The sequence below is a fragment of the Onychomys torridus genome, chromosome 4, assembly GCF_903995425.1.
Source record: "Onychomys torridus chromosome 4, mOncTor1.1, whole genome shotgun sequence".
NCBI classification, from domain to species: Eukaryota; Metazoa; Chordata; class Mammalia; order Rodentia; family Cricetidae; genus Onychomys; species Onychomys torridus.
Window position 1 is genome coordinate 57,392,399 of NC_050446.1, and position 21,137 is coordinate 57,413,535.

A 21,137-nucleotide genomic window follows, 5' to 3' on the forward strand; every position below is an offset into this window, starting at 1 on the left:
CATCTGAAACTCACTCTGTCGACCAGGCTGGCCTTGAACTCACAGAGATGCACCTGCCTCTGCATCTCAAGTGCTGGGATTAAAGGCATGCACTGCCACACCTGGCTAACAATATAATTTTTTTTAAAAAAAAAGATTTATTTACTTACTGTGCATTGGGGCTTTGCCTGCATGTGTATCTGAGTGAGGGTGTCAGGTCTTGGAGTTACAGACAGCTGTGAGCTGCCATGTGGGTGCTAGGAATTGAACCCGGATCCTTTGGAAGAGCAGTCAGTGCTCTCAACCACTGAGCCACCTCTACAGCCCCAAACAATATAATTTTATAAATTGAACTGCTTCAAAAATGTTCCTATTTCTAAAATATTTGTATTCCCTTTTAAAGAAAATGGAAAGCTACCCAGGTCTTGCCTTGTTAGCTATTTGATTTTGTACTAATGTGTTGTAATTTTATACATTTTGATAAAGAAACCCTAAAAATGAGAATATTTCTGAAGAAATAAATGCTATAGATTGAATTTTAAAACTATCCTCATAAAGACATAGCTTTGTTATTTCTCTACCTAGAAATACATATGTGTCAACACAATGCTTTCAAGGACTAAGATTTTAGCTGAACGCTACAGAGCTTACCAAGCTGTGATAGGTCTGGGGTTTGATCCTCAGCATTGCAAAAATAAAATAAAAATAATACATGTTGGTAAATTAGCTGTACATTTCTAATCTTCAGAAATTGCCTATATTTTCATTTAAAAAGTTTAGTAAAAAAACAGTTTAGTCAACTGGCACTAAATTGAATCTAATTTGATATTATTACCCATATAACTTTGCCTGAAACATAAACAAATGTACCAAACTTCCCAGGCAGAGATTCTTCGTAATTATATTATAAAGTGATTTAGGAATATTTCAAGAAGGTGTTTACATAGTGGTACGTACAATCCCCTCTACATAGACTATTCCCTAAGAGCTAATGAACTAATCTTGGGACCAGAGGTTGCTCCCCTGTAATGTACTCATTATTCTTACTAGTCACCAAGGGAATATTGTCACACTGTGTAAAAATATGACCCTTTGGCTGCGCTGATATCTGTTGCCCATGTTGCCACAGAGGCCCATGTTAACCAGCTATTGAACCATGTGGTTCAATGTATTAACACATTGGACCATGTGTTAAGATGCAAGGTGAGCCTGCTCCTTTCTAACCCTGAGATAGCAGACCCCCTTGACCCCATCCCCGTCCCTTATAGAAGAGCTGCCCCCTACACACACACACACACACACACACACACACACACACACACACACACACACACACGGGAAAGCTGACCCCACTCCTCACCACACTTGGGAGAGCTAGTTATGGCCCTCTGACCTAAGGGGGTGGTCAAAGTGGCCCAGTCAGATAAACTCAGCTACCACCCAGACATACATCCGGGGCTTTGAGTTGGCACTCCCCAATATCTATGCCATCTATGACCTGCTGGAGAGTGTGAAGGAATTGGTCCTGCAGAACCATGGCTGCAGGATCTCCATGACTCAGGGCAACAGCAGGATATCCCAGAGATATTGATGATGTGCCAGAAACCACAGGCCTTGAACCTGACTAACAAGTCATTATACAACGAACATTTGCAAGAAAAGTTGTTTGTACAAAAGAGCAGATTGCATGATACACCACACTGCAGCTCCCAGTGCCACTGATGAAGAGGAAATGGAGAGGCGGGGAAGATGGAGAAGCAAAGTGTTTGTTTGTTTGTTTTGTTATTGTTGTTTGTTTTTTTAATATTCTTGTTTGTATTTTTTTTTATTTTTTACCTTTTTTTAAATTTTTCCTATTGTGGGGCCCTACAGGGGTGAAGGGAAGATACAGAGAGACTGAGTAATGAGTGGGATTGGGTGCATGATGTGAAATTCCCAAAGAATCATTTTAGAAAATGACCCTTTTTGCCGTAATTCTTAGATCTTGCTATAGATGCAAATATCCATCTAGTTTATCTAGTAGTTCAATATATTAGCAACGGTATAAGTAGAATTTTATATCCACTAAATACAAATGTAGAACTTCCTTCTACTTACTCATGATTATTTAATCCAAATATATACTTTACCTTGATAAACCTAAAGCATTATCTCTCCCCTAAGTCACACACACACACACACACACACACACACACACACACACACACACACACTGTCCACAAAGACTAAGAACTAGGAAACTATAAAAAGCCCTGGAAAGAGAAGTTGCATGCATCATCTACTGCAATCTGTGTGTCTGTTGTAACAAAGCTACCTGCAGTTTGATTTCCTGGTGCTTTGATGTCTTATTGAGCCTATAGAATTACCATTATCACTAGTGTAATTGTTAGTATTCTTCTCCTCCCAGTTTCCTGGTGAGACAAGGACTTTAAGGTTTGGTTCTATGGTAGCAAAATGAAATGTATTACTCACATTTGCATAAGAGCATATATTGAGAATAAAATCCTATAAAAGAATTAGAGTTTGCCTTGGCGGTTTACTTTAGGGGAACTTTTAATTAAAGGAGCTGATTTTTTTTAATGGAGTGATGAGAAAAGTCTTGAAATGTGGACCATTTTGACCCTTCAAAGTCTAGAATTAAATGCAATACCCTGGATTGTGTATCAGAGAGCAGCACTCATCTCCTGATCGTCATGACTAGAACTCTACCTTAGACTACTCTTGATGTTATCTTACCTTTTCACTCAATTCTTTCAGCTACTCTGCTGGAAATATTGTTTATTATGCTAACATAAAGGAGAGTTTATCACCCTCCCACAAATGAGGAAAATTAACATGCCCATCACCCCCCAGAACCAGACCTGCAGGGACATAGCTCAGTTGCAAAGCTAGCATGTGTAAGGCCTTGGATTGCAGTCCCATCCCTGAGATCCCCAAGGTACTCCACAGTATTTGAGCTAATTCACAGCCTACTGTCTCTACAGTGAGACTTCTGATAAGCATAAGCCACTGGGGCAATGATCACACTCTTCTACACCTAGGTTTGATCATGATATAGCCTTGTTTATTAGAAACCCATAGAATATTATTTTTATATAGGTTTAAAAGATCGAGACAATTCTAAAGACCTGATTACAATGATAAAATTTGTTATTGACTGGGTTCTTGCTGTTTAATACAATCTTGTCTGAGACCAAGCTTAAGTGTGATACAACTTTCCAACTAGTTCTGACCTTGAACTTATTTTGATCTCACTCACAGCTGTAAGACTATAATTAACTTCACTGGATGTCAACATCCCATAGACCACAATTTTGACATTGGAAGACTGAGTAGATATTTTTCTAAGAAAATATCTCCAGTCTGTACTTAGGACCTATGGACAAAAGGTGAGGAGAAAAGGAGAAAATACAATTCTATGTATTACATTCCCATTGCTCTCTCATGAATGACCATTCTGATGAGATCAGAGGGCATTGTAATTTGTGCCAAAAGTGCATATCCTTGCATCTGACCCAAGATCCCTTTGTCCCCTTCCTTCCCCTTCCACTCTAAAACACTCAGGAGAAGGCCATGGCAAACTTTTAAAGATTCATGAAATAAATTCATACAATGTAAAGATCTACACCCTCAACTCTGACCTTGACATATTTACAACTGCCTAATAGCAGTGCTTGTAAGTCTGTCCTTAAGCAGTTTTAGACACTGGTGAATATATTCCACACCACGCCTGTGTCTTCCTACAGAAGACATGATAGCATCCTCTGTTTTGTAACCCTGGGACAGCCAAGCTTCTCTAAATATCAGGTGGGAAAGGAAAAGAGAACACTTGTTGAAGCTTTCCAGTTAGCAGTGTGCTCATTTATTCGCTGAATTGATATTTACTTGCTATGTGCCACATTCTAGGCTCTGTCCCAGGACTGTGGGACAGCTGATGGACAACATGGCCAGAGCAAAGGGTACAAACTAATGACACACAGCCAATCTGCAACTCCATGTGTGTTATGAAAAAGAAACATATTGTGTGTGTGCAATGTATAACGTGATAGTCTAAACCACTCCGGCTTTCATAGTCCTCTGTGGAAGTGCTCTTCAAATATGACTCTGGAAAGGTGACTTATGGTTGCCCAGTCAAGAACTACTTCTTGCTAACTTGATTTTTAAAAATCTAGAGAAGAAAAAGTACACAAAGGAGGCTGTGGAGGAGCATCCAGAGACTTCAGAGAAAACGCAGGAGGGCACGGAGTCACAAAAGCTGGAAAAACAGGAAATTCTAAGAGGGAAGAAGGGCAATCTTTGTGTCAAATGACCCTCCAAGCTGAAGTTGGTTAAGAAATAAAAGGGTCCATTGAATTTAATTGGCAAGGGGATGACAGGGCCCTGTAAAAAAACAAGGAGAATGGGGCTTTGAAAGCCAGGACACTTATCCACTGCACAAGAGATAAGGACAGAGGGTCCTGACGCTGACAGGATGATGAATTCGTTAGGGGGTGGATGAGAGCCATTTCTTCTACAGCTTTGACTCTCCCGTTGATGGAGGAAGTGATGGTGTCGCTGTGAAGCATGAGGATAAGGTGCACAGCTGTGCGATGTACAGAGAAAGGAGACCAATGTTGTAAATGAAAGGACAAACTTGGTGCAGATAAAATTGCCACACAAATTGCTTCTCTAATAAAGTTTCTTTCCCAAAGCGTGTCAGTCACACATTTGAGTGATTTACTCCATTGAATCTTGCTAAGAATTTGCCACAAAAAAAAAGAGAAAAAGGGGAATTAAAGAGAGTTTCAAGAAAACCACTTATTCCCATAAACAATAAAATCGCACATAAATGAAGAAGTCAGAGGTTGGACAGACAGTAAATGGCAGTTGATGGGCAAGCAGTCTTAAAGGAGTAAGAAAAATCAGCTACAGTTCCAGAATGAATCATCTGGCAAGAAGAGCAGACATAGGTACGGTGTGGGATGCTCGAAATTAAGATTATAAAGCCAGCACCATCACGACGCGGCAAAGTTCGCCTGCCCTTGAAAGAGAAAGGCTGCAGCAGGTGAGTGAGCAGAAGTTCAGATGTCGGTCCATCTGCTGGATCACAAAGCATCCAAACTGCAACAGGGCGGATGCCAGGCTTGTTCCGGCAGCTTTCTGATGGAGAATGGCCAAAGACAACGCGCATTTCAGAAGGTTTGTTCCACTACCCTTCTAGAAACAAGAAGCTGGGAAAACATCTGGAGAGTCCACCCCTACAGCCAACCACCCTCCCTCACCCTGACATTAAAGTCATCGAAAGGATACCTTATGGAAAATCTCCAGAGTCTTGTTGTTCCTGGGATGTTAAGAACAAAAGCCATCAGAATCCTAGTTGTCTGAGCTCAGTGATGAAATGGGAAGTGGGAGAAGGGAGTGGGGGGGGAGGGTGTCTAATAACAATTCCTGAAGAATCAGAAACCAGTAACTCCCTTGAGCTGGGAACAATATTTAAAAAGCCAGAAGTTTATAATGGCACTGGTATTACGGCCATTTGAAGGTGCACCAGCATACACGGAGACCAATGAAACACAACTACATAGATAAATCTAAGAAAGTTGCCAGCGACAAAGGACGCCCTGGAAGGTGGATCTGTTTGCACAAAGCTGAAGATTTAACTGCACTAATCCATGCTAATGGAAATTAGAACCCTGCTGCTGTAGGCCGGGAAATCTCTAAGGATGACAAAAATACTCTTTATCCTACTCTCTCAGTGAGAGCAGCAGACTTTGTCAAAACTCAAGGCAGCACTCACTTGATTTTGTTCATTTTACTCTTAACTAAACTTTAGTAAAATACCATTACCCTAAAAATCACAAGACATTCCTTCATTTTTTTTTCCATAAAATGAAGTGACTTAGCAGCTATTCATTGGATATTTAAAAATAATATTTATTTTCTGAATATTTGCATAAGGCAAATTGTGTGTGTGTGTGTGTGTGTGAGTGTGTGTGTGTGTGTGTGTGTGTGTGTGTGTGTGTGTGAAGTTTTATTTTGGGTTAGAAAAAATATGAAGTTGACTGGTGAAACTAGGTAATAGAAAAAAGTTTTGAAAAGTAGCATAGACTCTGCACAGCTATAAAAATAAACCTCAAATTTTGTAATAAAGGCCTCAATTCATAATGATTTGTGCTTTGTACAAGGAAATTGCTTAAGATTGCAAAGACTAACATTGCATCACCAAGAATAGGAAACTGCATTTATTTCTTCAAGCTTAGATTTTTAGAAATATTTCAATCAACTGCTCTCTGCACTGTTTTGGAGTCTAAGAGTCAACGCAGTTTCGTTTTCCCTGTAACTGTTTTGTGGTGTCCTTAAAGTCAAAAAGCAAAGAGACAAAATGGGTCCCAATGGTCTTACTTGCAGTCTGCCCAATGCCACGTACATAAAAGGGAGAAGCGAGGAGACATGCCACTCTGTCCACTGCTGTCTCCTGATAGGCCCTTGATGTACAGGAGATGTACTGAGAGAAACCCGTTTCCACTACATTCTGAAAAATGGGAAGATGGATGGACTCAAGCCAACGCTGAAACTCTCATGCTGAGAGCTTAGGAAGGAGATGATGCCACATCATTCAAAGTGGAAATTTTTTTATTAAGAGATTGGTTTTGTTGTTAAATACATTGTATTTGAAATGTAAATAGGACAGGGAGATAGGAAATCGAAATACGCTTCTCCTCCTGGGAGAGCGAGCAGAACCCCGGTTAAAGATGTAATGAAGACCCTCTGTGAGCAGATGAATTCTGACAGGAGTGAACCTTTATGCAGAGAGGAAAGGGGCACAAGCGTGAGAGCCTTGGGAAGTGCTGTGTCTGGGCCAGAAGAACTAAGGCAGTTTTGCTAACAGTTCAAGGAAGAGAACGTGAAAGAAAGAAAATCGAAGCTGCAGTTTCCATATGTAACGGGTGGGTTGGGGGAAGAAGACCTGTAACTGTAAACTACAGTACAGTCACAAAAAGTACTATTTACCCATGCTAATTTCCCCCAGTTGCGCATGGTTAATTCGGCCTCTGTAGTCAGCAAGCATTTGTAGAAAGGAGGGCAGAGGCCAATGCAACCCGATAAGCATATTGGAAAAGACCAGTGGAGTAATTTGGTCGCACACACACAGTACATCAGAACTCATCAACTATCGCCTCCCTGGAAAATTTTGTGTATTTTTTAATGTTAATGCTCATAAGTTGTCAGCACACGTACCAAACTAGAATTATTTTTGGTTTATTTCAATTTCGCTGACACCTTGGCCTGGGGCTGTAGCTCAGTTGTGAGAGTGCTTGCTAGCCTGCAGGAAGCCTGGATTCCTCTGGAGCCATGCTAAAAACAAAGTGTGGTGGTGCCAGCTGCAATCCCAGTGCTTGGGAGGTGGAGGCAAGAGGATCAGAAGTTCATACTCATCTTCAGCTGCATAGGGAATTCGGGGCCAGCCTGGGTTACACAGACCCTACCTCAAAAAAAAAAAACCCAACAAAATTAAACCAAAATACAAACCAACAAAAGGTGTACCCTTTTGCTGAATGAATTAAACATCCCTTTCTTAATTTTCCATGGTAATTTGACAAAGTGACTCAGTGGAATGGAACTGAATTGTTTTCCACATCCCATACTATATAAACACAGAATATCTATTACTTTTATGATAGTAGATTTACAGCAGTAAAATACACTCACAAATTGGAAGCTATTCAGAGTCACAATCTCCAAAGAAGGAGGGAAAAAATGTCAAGTGTTAAGGCAACAAATAAACTAATTGGAGGGAGGTAACTCTTTCCCAAATTCCGGACACAAACGCTTGACATTTTGGAAAGGGTCATGATGTAGGTTAGAATGGTTTTGTGCCTTCCTCATTTCCTGTTTTATCATGAGCCTTTTCAGCTGCTACCTTTCTCCAAAGAATAAAACGGAGCATGAACAAACTGCACTTACTTTTGAAAACACGTGACTATGTCAATGTCGTCGTTGTCACACACACACACACACACACACACACACACACACCAAACAGAATGCACTCGGCTTCCCGTTTGTTTTCCTTGCCTGGGTTCTGCCAGAGAAAAGGAAACATTTTGAAAAAGGGGACGGGACAGAAAACACTGATCCCAGGCACACAGCCTTCACTCTGTAGTTTTCTAAGTGGATCTGTTTTGATTGTGTTGTTGCTGTTGTTGTTTGGGGCTGTTTTGGGTTTATTGTTGTTACATTCACACAAGGTTTCTCGGTGTAGCCCTGGCTGTCCCGGAACTCACTCTGTATGTAGACCAGCTTCCTTGAACTCAGATATCTGCCTGTCTCTGCCTCCAGAGTGCTGAAATTGAAGGCATGCACCCCCACTCCCTACTCCAAGTGGATCCATTGTTGTATATTGTGTTATCAATGTCTTTGCTCATTGACACACTGAAGCTCTAACCATAACTTTCAGATAAATTGACAGCTCACACACACACACACTTGGCCGGAAATACTGACTGACCAATTGTGTCACTGAACAAGTGAGCTTTCTAGTTTGTTTTACACAAATACAACAAAACGAGCAATCCTCCAAGTAGCATAGGCACCAACAAGGTCTGGCTGCTTTATGTGACTGAAAATTGTATCACCAGAACTTAAAATACTTTAAATAAGCGCTCAGGATGAGCACCCTCTGGAAAGCAGAATTTAGATCACTGTGGGTCTCTACGGGGCATCTGCAGCCTCGCTGCTTCAGCAGGGTGAAAACCAGCTTTGTCATGGAGTCTTTTGTGGGTATGGATGGGGTACTTTTCAGCACCTTTTTCTGTCTCAGGATCATGGGGAGGGCCTGGGTGTTGATGTGAGGCCTGGAAATCATGTTGGTACCTTTGGCTCAGCCATGGCCACTGAAATGAGCACCCAGTGCTAACCAGAGTAATGGCTTCCCGCTCCATGTACACTCTCCCATCTCCCTCCACCCTTGTGTTACACTAAAATGAAGTTTTCATTTCGAAGAATTCGAAATAATTTTGAATCAGTTACTTTTACAGAGGGTAAATGGTTGTTAGGGCTACGTTGGCTGGACAGTACCTCAGGCCAACCTGATGATAATACTCAATGGATGTCACCGAGGAGTGAAAATCTGTATTTCAAACCTACTCATGAATTGACAAATGTTTCCCTTTCACTTACAAGGTATATGACAAAATATAGCATACTGACCAAAATCAGTGAGAATTACCAGAAAAAAAAAAAATGCTATGTAGAAACTAAGCAGCCTTTAGACACAGTAGCAAAAATAGGAAACAACCAAATACCCAATAACATTAGGAAGAATTATGTTTAATGATGGACAGTGTCAGCAATGCAAATGAAAACTACTGTGTGCATCACGAAGAGCAAAGAAAGCCACTGTGCAACCAAAGGCAACCTTTATTCATACAAAAGTCGAGACCAGGCAAAATTAAACTGCAGTATTAGAATGCTGACTAGAAGCTTCCATTGTAAAGGAATGTGCAAGTAGAGGTGCCTCAGAAGCATCTAGAACACTGCTAACATTAACTATCCTGGTTTGTGGTCCTTACAAGACAGTGCCTACAAAAATGCACTAACTTATTTGGTTTATTTGTGCTTTTTTTTGCACTTTGTTAAAAGGTTTATTGTGTGGTAAGATGCAATAATAAGGGCCATTCTTTCTCCCTCACAGAACATACCCTGAGCAGAATGCATGAAGCAGCTTCTTAGGAATGCTCAAACATAAACAGCAGAAAGATTAGGGAAGGAAACCAGGCCCATCACATGACAGTGGGTTCAACGAATTTCTTTGTCTATCATCTGCCAATCTGTTTTTTTACAACCTGCAATCTGGAAGTGGGCATTGTAGGTCTGGCTCCAAAAGTGGAGATCCAGTAACCCATCCCAGCTCAGAGGTAACAGTATCAGCTGTACCAAATGAGCCTAAAACCCTGATGGAGGAGACCCTTGCTCCTTGATTAGGGGACCAATGGTGCTAAGAGATCAGGAGAGCCTGTTGTTTTGTTTACATCCATCCACCTCTTGGCCCCAGATGCAAGAGCAATCCCAAGAAATGAACCGCAAAATGGGAAGGATAAGGTCCTGGCTTTCTATCAGGGGTCAAAATGGGGTGCTTGCTCCAAGGAACTGAAAAGTACTGAAGAGGTTACAGAGTGGAAAGAGCTTGGGAAACAACCTTGCATCAGTGATTGCAAACTGCTGGACTCGCCCCTGGCTATGTGTGAATTTGACTAAACAATGTTCTACAAACTGAAAAAGTAACTGTGGATTATAGATCATCTTGATGGCACACCTGCATTGAATCTAAAAAATAGTGCAGAGACTGGAAAGAGACCGGATGCTGACATCATCACCTGCAGAAGACTCGTTCAGAACCTAACCTGACACAGCTGGCCCCTGGGAAGATAGAGGACCAACCTCTCTAAAGGACTTTGAATGCAACCTCAAGTCCTATCACCTATCTCTTTGTTTGTGTGGTTCGGTTTGACTTGACTTTTTGAGTGACCTATGTTTTAAAATTCCCAGAATCCAGTCCTAAATAACTGTCCACATGAAGAACGAGGAAAAATCTCAACATTCATGAAAAAGATAATCAGATAACCAAGATACCAAACAGTCCAACAAAACAAAAACCTGATTATACTGCATGCTGATGAGACTATAGAAAGCCTACAGTTCTTGTCCACTGGTGGTACAAAACTTAATAGTCATAATAGTGTTTTTGTTTTGCCTTGAGACAGAATTCCATGTAGCCCAGGCTGGACTCAAACTTCTGATCTTTCTCCTCTGACTCTTGAGTGCTAGGATTATAGGCATGCACCAGCATATGGTAATGGGAACTAAAGCCAGGGCTTCATACATGCTAAGCAAACACTCTACAAACTGAGCTATACCCCTACCCCTAAACAGTTATTTTAAAAGCAGTTTTGCACTTTTTAACCAAGTTAAATAAATACTTACCTCATGACCAGCAATAAATAAATTGTATACACCCAAATAATGAGTTATTCCTCAACAAAAGGGATGAATTGTTGATACAGGTAATAACTTCAGTGATTCTCAGAGGCATTATTCTAAGTGAAAAAAAAGTAATCTTGAAAGATTATATACCCTACCATGGAAGCTGCATTCCCAGATCCCATCTATCTGACAATCCCCAAAGACATTAGAGTGCCAGAGAATAGCTAGTGCTTCAAAGCAAGTGAAACTTGCACTATTTAAAAAATCATGAAAGAGTATGGTGATGGGTGAGAGAATTATTCTCTGTGTGAATCATCTGTGAATTATCCTGAACTGTGGCTACATGAATCTGTACATTTATTAACGTATTTGTATACCAAACTGTAAGCCAAGAGGTCAATTTTAATATACTAATACTCAAAATAAAGTCAGCATAGATAAGGAAATCATTTTTATGTTTATTTTTAAAGGGGGACACAAACATCTGCAAATAAAATGTAAGTCCTAAGACCATATCAAAGATAAATTACCCCACGAATGAAAGCCAGGGACAGCAATGTACTCACCGCTGCTCGCCCCTCTGCAGTGTCCAGTACTAGAATCCATAGGAAAATCTGAAAAGTGACAGAATACAGAAAGAATGATAACAGAGTTATTACTTTAGGAATTCACCTATAAACTGTAATTCTGTGACACCTTGACTTGGGTAAGAACCAAGTGTCTCCAGGAAATGGTCCTTCATTAGTGCTGTGAAGTAGCCCCACTATTGGGGGTTGAATAAGGATGAGGTCCTTACTTGGATGTGATTGAAAGTTGTTCCTCATGAATCCCCATCACCTGTGCATAACATTTTAGCATTTAATAAATAATGTGTTCTTGAATTTCATAAACACTGTAAATGAATGTTCTATCTCAGTAAAGCTCACATAAATATTAGGCACTAACCCAACATGTGTGGCTTTGTGACAGATAGGACCAAATATACTGTGTCAATGAATGGTTATGTCATACTCTTCAGGCACAGTGTCTATGGGGATCCAGAAAGAACTCCAGGCCCTTTGTTAAATGCAGACTAAGCAGTTCAGCAGAAAGGAAGCCTAGCACTTGTAGATGCTCAAACCAGTAAAATTAATAGATGTGGCAATAATTAGGATTCGCCATTGGTTCTTTTCATGATGTTGTAATCCCAGAAAATGGTAATGATAATGGCCTTCTGTGTTCTAATTAGGAGAGCAGCCTCTAATGATTTGTGCTGTGTGCCCCTACAGAGTGCCATGTGGAGAGACACAGTAGCTGACCATGGATTCATGCTGACACTCAGCTCACACTTTCAAACAAGAGCTGTATACTTGTATTAACACTTAATGCTAAACAAGCTCAATACTAAATAACTCTACTTAGCCCAGAAAAATCAGCATTCTTCCTCTGTCCCTTTTCTTCACAGGTCATATAAAACATAAACAGAAAAGGGTTTAATGCTGGGTATCAAACCCAGGGTTTCATGCATGCTAAACATGGGCTCTACCACTGAGCTACACACATGGCCATAACTAACATTCAAAAAGCTGTATCAAAGGAAAGACAGGGGTCTCCAGATAGATTAATAAACAACAAATACTAGTTCTACAAGCATTTGACATAAACCATTAACTTGATGACTTTCATGCTATTCAAATTTTATTCATGATAATATACCAAATTTTAAGGTAATATGCCAATGTTTCTATTCCTGAAGAATGAGGAGATACAATGCATATGGCTTATATAAAATAATCTCCTTGTAGATGAATGAATTATATCGGTCTACATTGAAAATATTTAGCATTTAAGGTTTATATGAGATGAAAAGATAAAGCTTCTAGGGGTGGGGCACTTCTTTGAAACGGTCAAGCCAAGGCGAATGTTTTCCTTATTTCATATTCTCATTGCCAGAGTTGTTTCTATGCTTTTTAAAATGTCAAGGATTCAACGGTTAGAACTGTTAGAGAAAATCAGAACTTTCTGATCCTTTTTTTCAGCTAGTCAAAATTTGAAATTCTACCATCAAAATCGTCCTGAATGGAAATTGTCGATACTGTGTGATTGCTAGATTTTGTATCTTGAGGGGTTCCTGTGAAGTCACAGAGATTTCCGGAAGAGCCTGCCTGTGTGAGAACAGTACGGCAAAGGTGGTAGATCCACCACTCTTTATGGGACCAGCACTCATTACGGGACCGAATATCCTCCAGCATGGCTAGAGAGAGCCTGGGGCAAGCAAAGAGTGACTCTAAACAGAGAGGGAGAGGGGAGTGAGTCTAAGGAGGAGACCCAAAGGATTTCAGCAATAAATACACATTTCAGAAAAATCATCTTGCCAGAAGATGAATGAGGAGTGCTGCAGGTAAGAGAGCCGGCCGGTCATGGGTGCAGGATGGTAATCCCTGTCAGGTATGGTGAGCCCAGAGAGGTCAGGGAGAGAAGGCGAGAGATCTGATTCTGAATAGAGGAGTAGTACTTGATACCTGCTGAACTGAAAGGCAGAATCCTAAGCCTAAACGACCACAGTATTAAAGCCTCAAAACAGCATAAAACATGCTGGAGAATAAGTGGGGAGGGCAGGGAAGCGTGAGTTCTGCAGCACGCTGAGTCTGAGGGACTTGGGTTAGAAGAGTGTGGCATGGACATTCTCTCCTATCTCAACAAAGCAGCCAGTCATTCTTTATCTCTTGGAACCCATTGTCCTGGGAGCCCTTTTATTCTTTTAAGCCACAGGTCAACACAATGAAAACACTTTGCTCCTTGAACTTTAACCTAAAGAACAAAAGACACAGATTCTCCAAAAAGATCAAAATTGTTTTTCTTAGCAAGAGCAGATGGGTAGGTAGTGTTGAACAGCCTCTGGTCTGAACCTTTGTTTTCTCATACACTCAATTAACTTGACAGTCACTTCTCTACGTACCTTGCAGTCTTTCCTGTAAACTAGGGGTAACATGGAGGAGCTGTTATGGAAAACTCATATGCACCACGCCTGTGACAATGCCTAGAACACAGTATGTCGTCAGCTTTTATTCGGTCACCACTAAGGATCCTTGTCCTGAGACAGCGGGTCCTCTCCCTGGTGTGGTTGTCGTTCAGCATGCATTCTGTGCTTTACCAATCATTCATTCCCCTTCTTAGACACCAATGCTGACCAACGTCAGTCAGGTGACTTGCCGAAAATGAATGACACTCAGCTAAGGGTTTGCATCTGTGAAACTGTCTGTGGTTGTCTCTAAACTTCTAGACCGAAGCTAGTGCTTCCTTATTCAAAATTACACGTCTACACAGTGGCTCTTACATTCTTTCTAAACACCTAGCAGAAAGACAAAAGCCAAAGATAACATGGTCAGTTTTTCTCTTCCAACTAAGTTTGGTGAAAAGGGAGACAAAGGTGACTGATTAAAAAAAATTAGGGACAATCTCGGATTTCACTAGCACTGACAATTGGCTTATGGCTAAATAAAATTAACAACACAGACTCTCTCCCCAAGCCAGGCAGAATGCCTTTTGGCATCAACACACTGAAGGAGCCTTCGAATCATGTTTTTCTCTCTAGTCCTAACTTAAAATTTTTACTTCTTTCCATCCCATGTTCTTGTTCACATCCTTCCTTCTTGGTATTTGGCCCCTCAAATATTTGGAGACCAGGGCGAACACTGAAGAAAAGGCTGCCTGTTCCTTGGAAAGTGAAGAGATGATTAAATAGCAGTCATCACATGGGAAAGGTGGTGGGGCTCTGCCAGGCCAGGGCCTGAGGAACACATTGTGTGAGAGCTGGGGGAGCATGCTGGAAGCCAGCAATAACCAGATGTTTGCAAAGGGTGATTATGAAGCTCTTGGCACAGCAAGCTATTGGTAGTCCAGAAAGAGGTGTACAATACCCTATCATTCATATATTTTTACAAAAGTTCATTCTTTCCTTCTTTTTGGTGAACTAGTGACTTTAATCAGGATTAGTTATAGGAGCGTGGGTGAGCATTACTTGCATCAGAATGGGCCACTTACCAGTGGCCACACTACTGAAGAAAATGTCTCTCCCTTCCCTGCAACCACAACCTGCCTATAGATACACAAGAAGGGGCGGAGCCTCCAGGTCGACTTCCACCCCTCACCTCCACCCCGGCTCCCAGCAACTGTTAACTGCTTGTAGGTCCTCAGGGAGGGGCAGAGATGTATAAGTCTCTCCCCCAATAAACTATTTCTAGTTAACAGACATCAGTCAAACTCACTCTGTATTTTTCCTACTATTCCCACAGGAATTTACTCCTTAGCCTGAGTCCTAGCTTGATTTGTATGAAAGGAAACATTAATTTTCTATATTCAGAAGAAGTAAAACCTGCTTCTCCAATCGGACCCCAGGGTAAATCCTGCTAAGTATTCAAGACTGCTGTCTGCATTGATCAAGTTCAAATAAACCAATGAAAAGGAAAAGTGAGTCCACTTGATACAACAGCCATAGAAATAGAAAAACAGCAGCAGCAATTTGTTCAGTGATCTCTCGGCACCAGGTTCAAGACTCAACGGTTCACATGCTGTCTAGTCCCCACCTTGCCCTTAGGAAACAGACACATTTACCTTTACTGACATGTAAGGGTTGAAGAAGTCCTATCATTTCCTTATAGCTAGAGTGCCATGGGCCCGTGGACCTGGTTTCTAAGTCTCACTCACTGTGCCATCTTCAACAGTTGCCTAAATGTCTCAAGTAACAAGCAGAATGGCCAAATTGAGCTGAGCTCTCAAATAGTAGTGTTCAAAGACCTACTTTACAGTTAATATGAAATATACAATAAACTTAACATGAAATTATTAGCTATGGCCAACAGGTCTTGTTTTCTTTATAAAAATATGCTCATTCATAGTGTTTTGGAAGCAAAAAGTAGTTTGAAGCATCAATCTGCTCCATTCAGACTTTGTTTTTTGTTGAATGCCCTAAGCTTATTTGTTGAGTCACAGTATGTTAGGTATGAACAGAGAATCAAGAATGGTATGAATGAACCAAAATCCTCTTGATACAGGAATGTGAAGGTTTGTACCACTCCTTAAAGAGAGATCTCATTTTCATAGATAGGATCTAGTCCTAAGACACAGGGATTCTGCTTATACCAGAAGGAAGAAAAAAAAAATTGTAAACTATTGTATCCCAATAAACCAAAGAATAAATTAATTAAAATGGTGACATGTGGTAGTTTTTTTTTAATTTTATGTGTATGGGTGTTTTGCCTGCATGTATGTATGTGTACCACATGTATGCAGTGCCCATTTTCAGTACCTGGTTCTGCACTGTAAGCTTGTATGTATGTACGTATGTATGTATGTCTATGCACCATTTGTATGCAGTACTCACGGAGGCCAGAAGAGGGCATTAAGTCTCCCAGAACTAGAGTTATAGACTATTAAGCTACCATGTGGGTACTAGGAATCAAACCCAGGTCTTCTGGAGGAGCTGGTTAATCACAGTGCTCTTAATCATGGTACCATCTCTGCAGCTCCATGTGGCAGTATTAAATAATGCCAGGCATCTGACAGTTTCACCCAACAGAGGAACTGTGTAATTATTTTCAACAGACTGGAAGCCAGAGGCCCCTTCAGGCCAGCATGTATCTCTCCAAGCCTGTCCTCAGCTCCTGGTCACTGTTTCATATGAAAATTGAGGCATGGGAGCATCCTAAGTACCCCCTGCCCGGGGGGGGGGGGGGTCTTCCAAAGATGCTGTCAGTAAAACAAATACTATGGAACTTCAAAGCATTTCAGCAATCTCGTGGACTGACAAACTGTCCCGATGCATGACCTATGTGAATGCTTCAGTGAGGCTATTGTGCCATGTCTGGTCTTTGGTGATAAGTAACTCAGGGACGCTCAGTGAAACTGCTTCTCATCCCCACTGACCATGGCCTTTGAGAGCATGTAGACTTGCCAAACCTCACTCCTTCCAGGTCCTTCTCTAGGCTTAGGCTTCGGAGCAAAGTTTGTCTTCTCCGGGGAGCATGCATTTCAGAGTGAACTACATCATTCCTAGTAATTGGCCTGAGAAGAGTGCTAGCCTTTCACCGACTTTAATAGTGTTTGTCAGCCAGGGTAGCAACTGCACTGAGCTCCAACAGTGTCTGCAGAGCCTGTGACTTCGGTCAGTGCAAGGGCTCAGGAGTTCTCCTTTAGCCAAACAGTAAAGAGAATGTTTCTTTTGGATTACCTTATGCGACTAGCTCCTGATCATTAATTGACCTTCACAAGACAGTTCCTATATTCATGGTGCTAAGCTAAGTAAAGTAATCGCCAGAAAGCTGTGAGATCTTTCTGTTCTGTCTTTGATTTTCAGCTCTCTGTACTTTTCCCTTTCACCCTCTCTTAGTTAATGAACGTATTTTTTCTGAATCAGCCCCCTAATAACGAATTCATTAACTACAAACTGAGGATGTGAGCCCAGCCTGAGCCAGCTGAAAAACAGAAGGAAATGCTGAAGTTGAAGGAGTGAACAGAGATGATACAACCAAGTGGAACACATCTGACAACAGCTGGTCCTAGGAGATTCTGAGAAGGACCACTGGTTTGCCTAAGCTTTGTCTTTAAAGCACTGGAAGGGGCAAAGCTGAGATTCGAGCTAATTGGTAGGGAAAGATAGAGTTTACTGAATGTAGACCATACTGAACTAGACTGAGTCGGAGGCCTTAAAATGATGAATGCCACAATGAGACCAAACACCAGTGATGAAACAAATGGTGATTAAACCCATTAAACATAGAACTTTAATTTAGTTTTATAGTGGGGAAAGTGTGAATGTGTGGGTAGTGTATACACAGAGAGAGTACGGATGGGATAAAGAGGGAGGTTAAAAATAAAGTTATACAAGGCTATGAAGATAACATGCTTAAAATATAGCTCCATTTGTCCATATGCCATTTACAAAAGGACTTGAAGGCATGCCGGCCTGTGGAAAGGACCTGTTATTTCAGTTCCCTGGCTGTCTGCCTGAATGAAGCACAGGAGACGCTCATTAGCAGTGCGCAGCAATAACATTGCATTGCTGTGTCTGACTGGAATTATCATTTATTTCGTTGAGAGGAGGGGGAAATTTAAGGAAGTAGTATTGATGAAGTTGGATTTTGAGTCAGTACATGTCACTAGCAGACCTCTGTGTTAGAAGAAGTGTATTGGCATTATCTTAGCATTTTTAACGATTAGGAGAAAACAAAGGTTTCCTTTTCTTCCCCTGAGGTCTCCATACAATTTTAAGCGGTGAAAACACTAACGACAAAGCAACCTTGATGACTGAGATTGCAAAAGAATCCACCAAGAAACAAAGAAGAAAGTTAAGTGTCAGGGACTCGACATTCCCGCATGCGAAGAGTGGATAGGAAAGGGAGCTTTGGAGGTTCAGTGTTGAAGAGCAGGGGACGAATGGATGAATCAGATCACCTGTTGGAAGACTTTGTTTGGAAGTATGATAAAGTGAATTTTTTTGTTTTCTTTTTAAGTAAAACAACAGGACTCAATGGTAAAGGGGAGATTAAGTGATCTGAAGAGCAAAGAAGGAGCTAGAAGATAAAGGCAAATAATTAACTCCTCCTCAGAGGTCGGGCAGAGTTCAGGACTCACCCGCTCCGTCAGCGGTGACGATGGCCTCAGGAGAGATGCACACGCCACGGTCGTACACAGGCAACTCCTCGCAGGCCAGGCTCTCCGGCCACGAGTGACGGTACTTGATGAGGATAGGCTCGCAGCCCTGCCGGGCGCGCTCACACACAGACTTGCAGGGCTTGATGGGCTCGTGCTGGAAGTCGATGGTGCAGATGGGTGCATACATGGCGCAGAGGAAGAAGAGCAGATCCGGGCTGCAATGGGTGCCCAGCAGACCTTCGAATTGTTCGATGGCCAGGATGGCGTTAGCCTGGGTGCTGTGGTGCAGGTGGTTGGGCATCTTGGTCATGTTCCAGGGCAGGGACTTGCACAAGGGGATACGGACGGGCTCACAGGCTGCTGCCCGGGCTCCGGGGATCTGGAGCAGGCAGAGCGCAGTCAGGATTAGCAGCCCAGCCCGTAACAGCAGCATCGGTCCCGGGCCGCTGCAAACCATGATCCCGGCAGGATGGGATAGGGCGCAGCCGGGCGGCGGACGCGAGAGGCGCGTTCCGCGGTCTCCTGCACTTCGGGCGTGAGCACAACGACCTGGGAGCTGTCCCTTCCGACAATCAATCACAGCTCTCTTGGATCCAAGTCCTCCGGTCCGGTCCACACACTTGGCGGAGTCCGGTGCCTTGCTGCGCTGGCTGCTCTTCCCAGGCGTCTAAGCCTCTGGGCGAGGCAGCATCTATTTATTCCTCTCACTCTGGCAGAGGCGTCAGCCTCCGCACATCAATCAGATGAGAGAGGCAGAAAAAGGAAGCGAGAGAGAAATAAAAACAAAAGTCGAATTCAGCTAAGGGACTCGGAGCTCTGGGGTGTTACAAAAAGGTGTTGGAAGAAGCGATGAATTCTGCAAAGCGAGGAGGATGAGAGACCCGGAGGGAGGAGTCTGGGGAGGGGGTGGAACTAACGGGGAGCAGAGGTAGGAGTTTGCCAAGTCTTGCAGGGTCGGGAAGATCCTGCGAGCCGCCGGAGGAGCTCAGGGGAGGTCAGCACGTCTTGGCTTGTAGCTGCTCCTTCCAACCTCGGCTGACAAGAGCTCCACCCCGTGGTCCCCTGCCCTCCGGCTCCTCCTTCCCGGAAGGCAGTGAGTTTTCAGGGGACTGGCCCATGGGTGGGACCTTGCCTAACAGTGAAGATGCTGTAACCCTAGGCAGCTCCCGACTGGAGCCGCGAACCTTCACCATTCTACTCCGGACTCTGGCTCCAGAGACGAAAACCCTTGGTCCCCACGGGAGAATCGGTCTCAACGCACCCACGGACGAGTCCCCTCGGCCCTGCCCTGGGAACCCACTCTGCCATTCTCTCCTTGCAGATACTTTCTCAATGAAAACCAGAGACTCTCTCCGCCTGCCCGGAGTCCGGAAGGCGCGAGCAGGGTCACTTTAAATGTCCCGATCGCAGAGACCGCAGCCCCTGAGAGCAGTGGTGGGGCCCCATCCAGAGAGAGCTAGTGACTCCAGGGGTCTGTGATTGGAGTAACTGTGAAGAAATGGACCCTCAAAAGGGGAAACAATGTGCACGGATACAAATAGACCCACAGAAATAAGAAACGAAATTCCCTTCCCTCCTTCCTTCCTTCCCTCCTTCCCTCCGAGTTTTTCTTTGCCCTGTTGAATAGGAACTTGCGAATTTTTCTTTTTTAAAGCATGAGAGTGGAGACTGCTTTAAAGCATTTGGATCCACCCCCATCCCCACCCCCCGTTTCCTCACTGAAAAATGCATTTATTACATAACTCTTCTCACAGGCCAGCTCATCTAACGGGAAATAAACGGTGCAGACAAACTACCCCACACAGGTAATAATAATAGTAAACAGGAAGATGGTTCTCATCCAGATGAGTTGAATCCAGAGGAGAAAATAGAAAACAGATCCCTCACAAGCTACGCCTTCCAGAAGTCTCCCGTTTCCACCCTGGCTGCCCCCCTTGGCTTTCCCAGCATTGTATGTGGGAAGTCCTGCGGAGGCCCAACCACTGTGCCCCTTCAGAGGAAAACCCTTGAGCAGAGGGATTGCAGCGGGTGCAGAGGCAAAACCTACAACGCGGTCTGACGTCGCTGGAACAGTGCTGATTTATTGAGCCTTTCTCCGCTGTCAATATTAGGCAGAGAAAGTCGGCCTCTACTTCCGAGAGCACACGGTGGGAGACGGAATTAATCCCCTTCATGGCCCAATGGCACTTAGGGAATGAATGTCAGTGTGGCTGACTTGAGTTCATGGAATTTTTATCTAAAAATGATCATTAACAGCAGTCTGTGACTTCAATGTTTTCAGAAGGAAGTGTGTCCACTTCATAGGAAATCAACAACAGATGGCGGCTAGAGCACCATTTAATTAATAAATAAATTATTTCTGATTTACAATTATTTTGGTGTCATACAAAAAAGAGCCAAAAGTTATATAAATGATTTCAATAAAAAATGACGAAGCACAAACAAAAATCGGGGTGGGGGAGAGGTTTATAAACAGTCAACATTCGAACATTTGGGGGCTTTACTGGGTAAAGAAAATATAGGAGGGATTTGTGATCAATTTGAAGGTAGATGTTGAACATGAT

General features: G+C 42.6%; 1 protein-coding gene across 1 annotated transcript in view; it reads right to left on the reverse strand.

Moving 5' to 3' along the window:
* Positions 1-19,635, reverse strand: part of Frzb (frizzled related protein) — a 34,231-nt gene extending 14,596 nt beyond the window's left edge. Inside the window, exons 1-2 of the mRNA XM_036184664.1 lie at positions 18,553-19,635; positions 11,508-11,555 (exon numbers count right to left, since the gene is read on the reverse strand). Coding sequence (XP_036040557.1) covers positions 11,508-11,555; positions 18,553-19,030 — 526 coding nt within the window. The 5' untranslated portion in view covers positions 19,031-19,635. The remainder of the gene's footprint in view (positions 1-11,507; positions 11,556-18,552) is intronic.
* Positions 19,636-21,137: the final 1,502 nt, after the last annotated feature.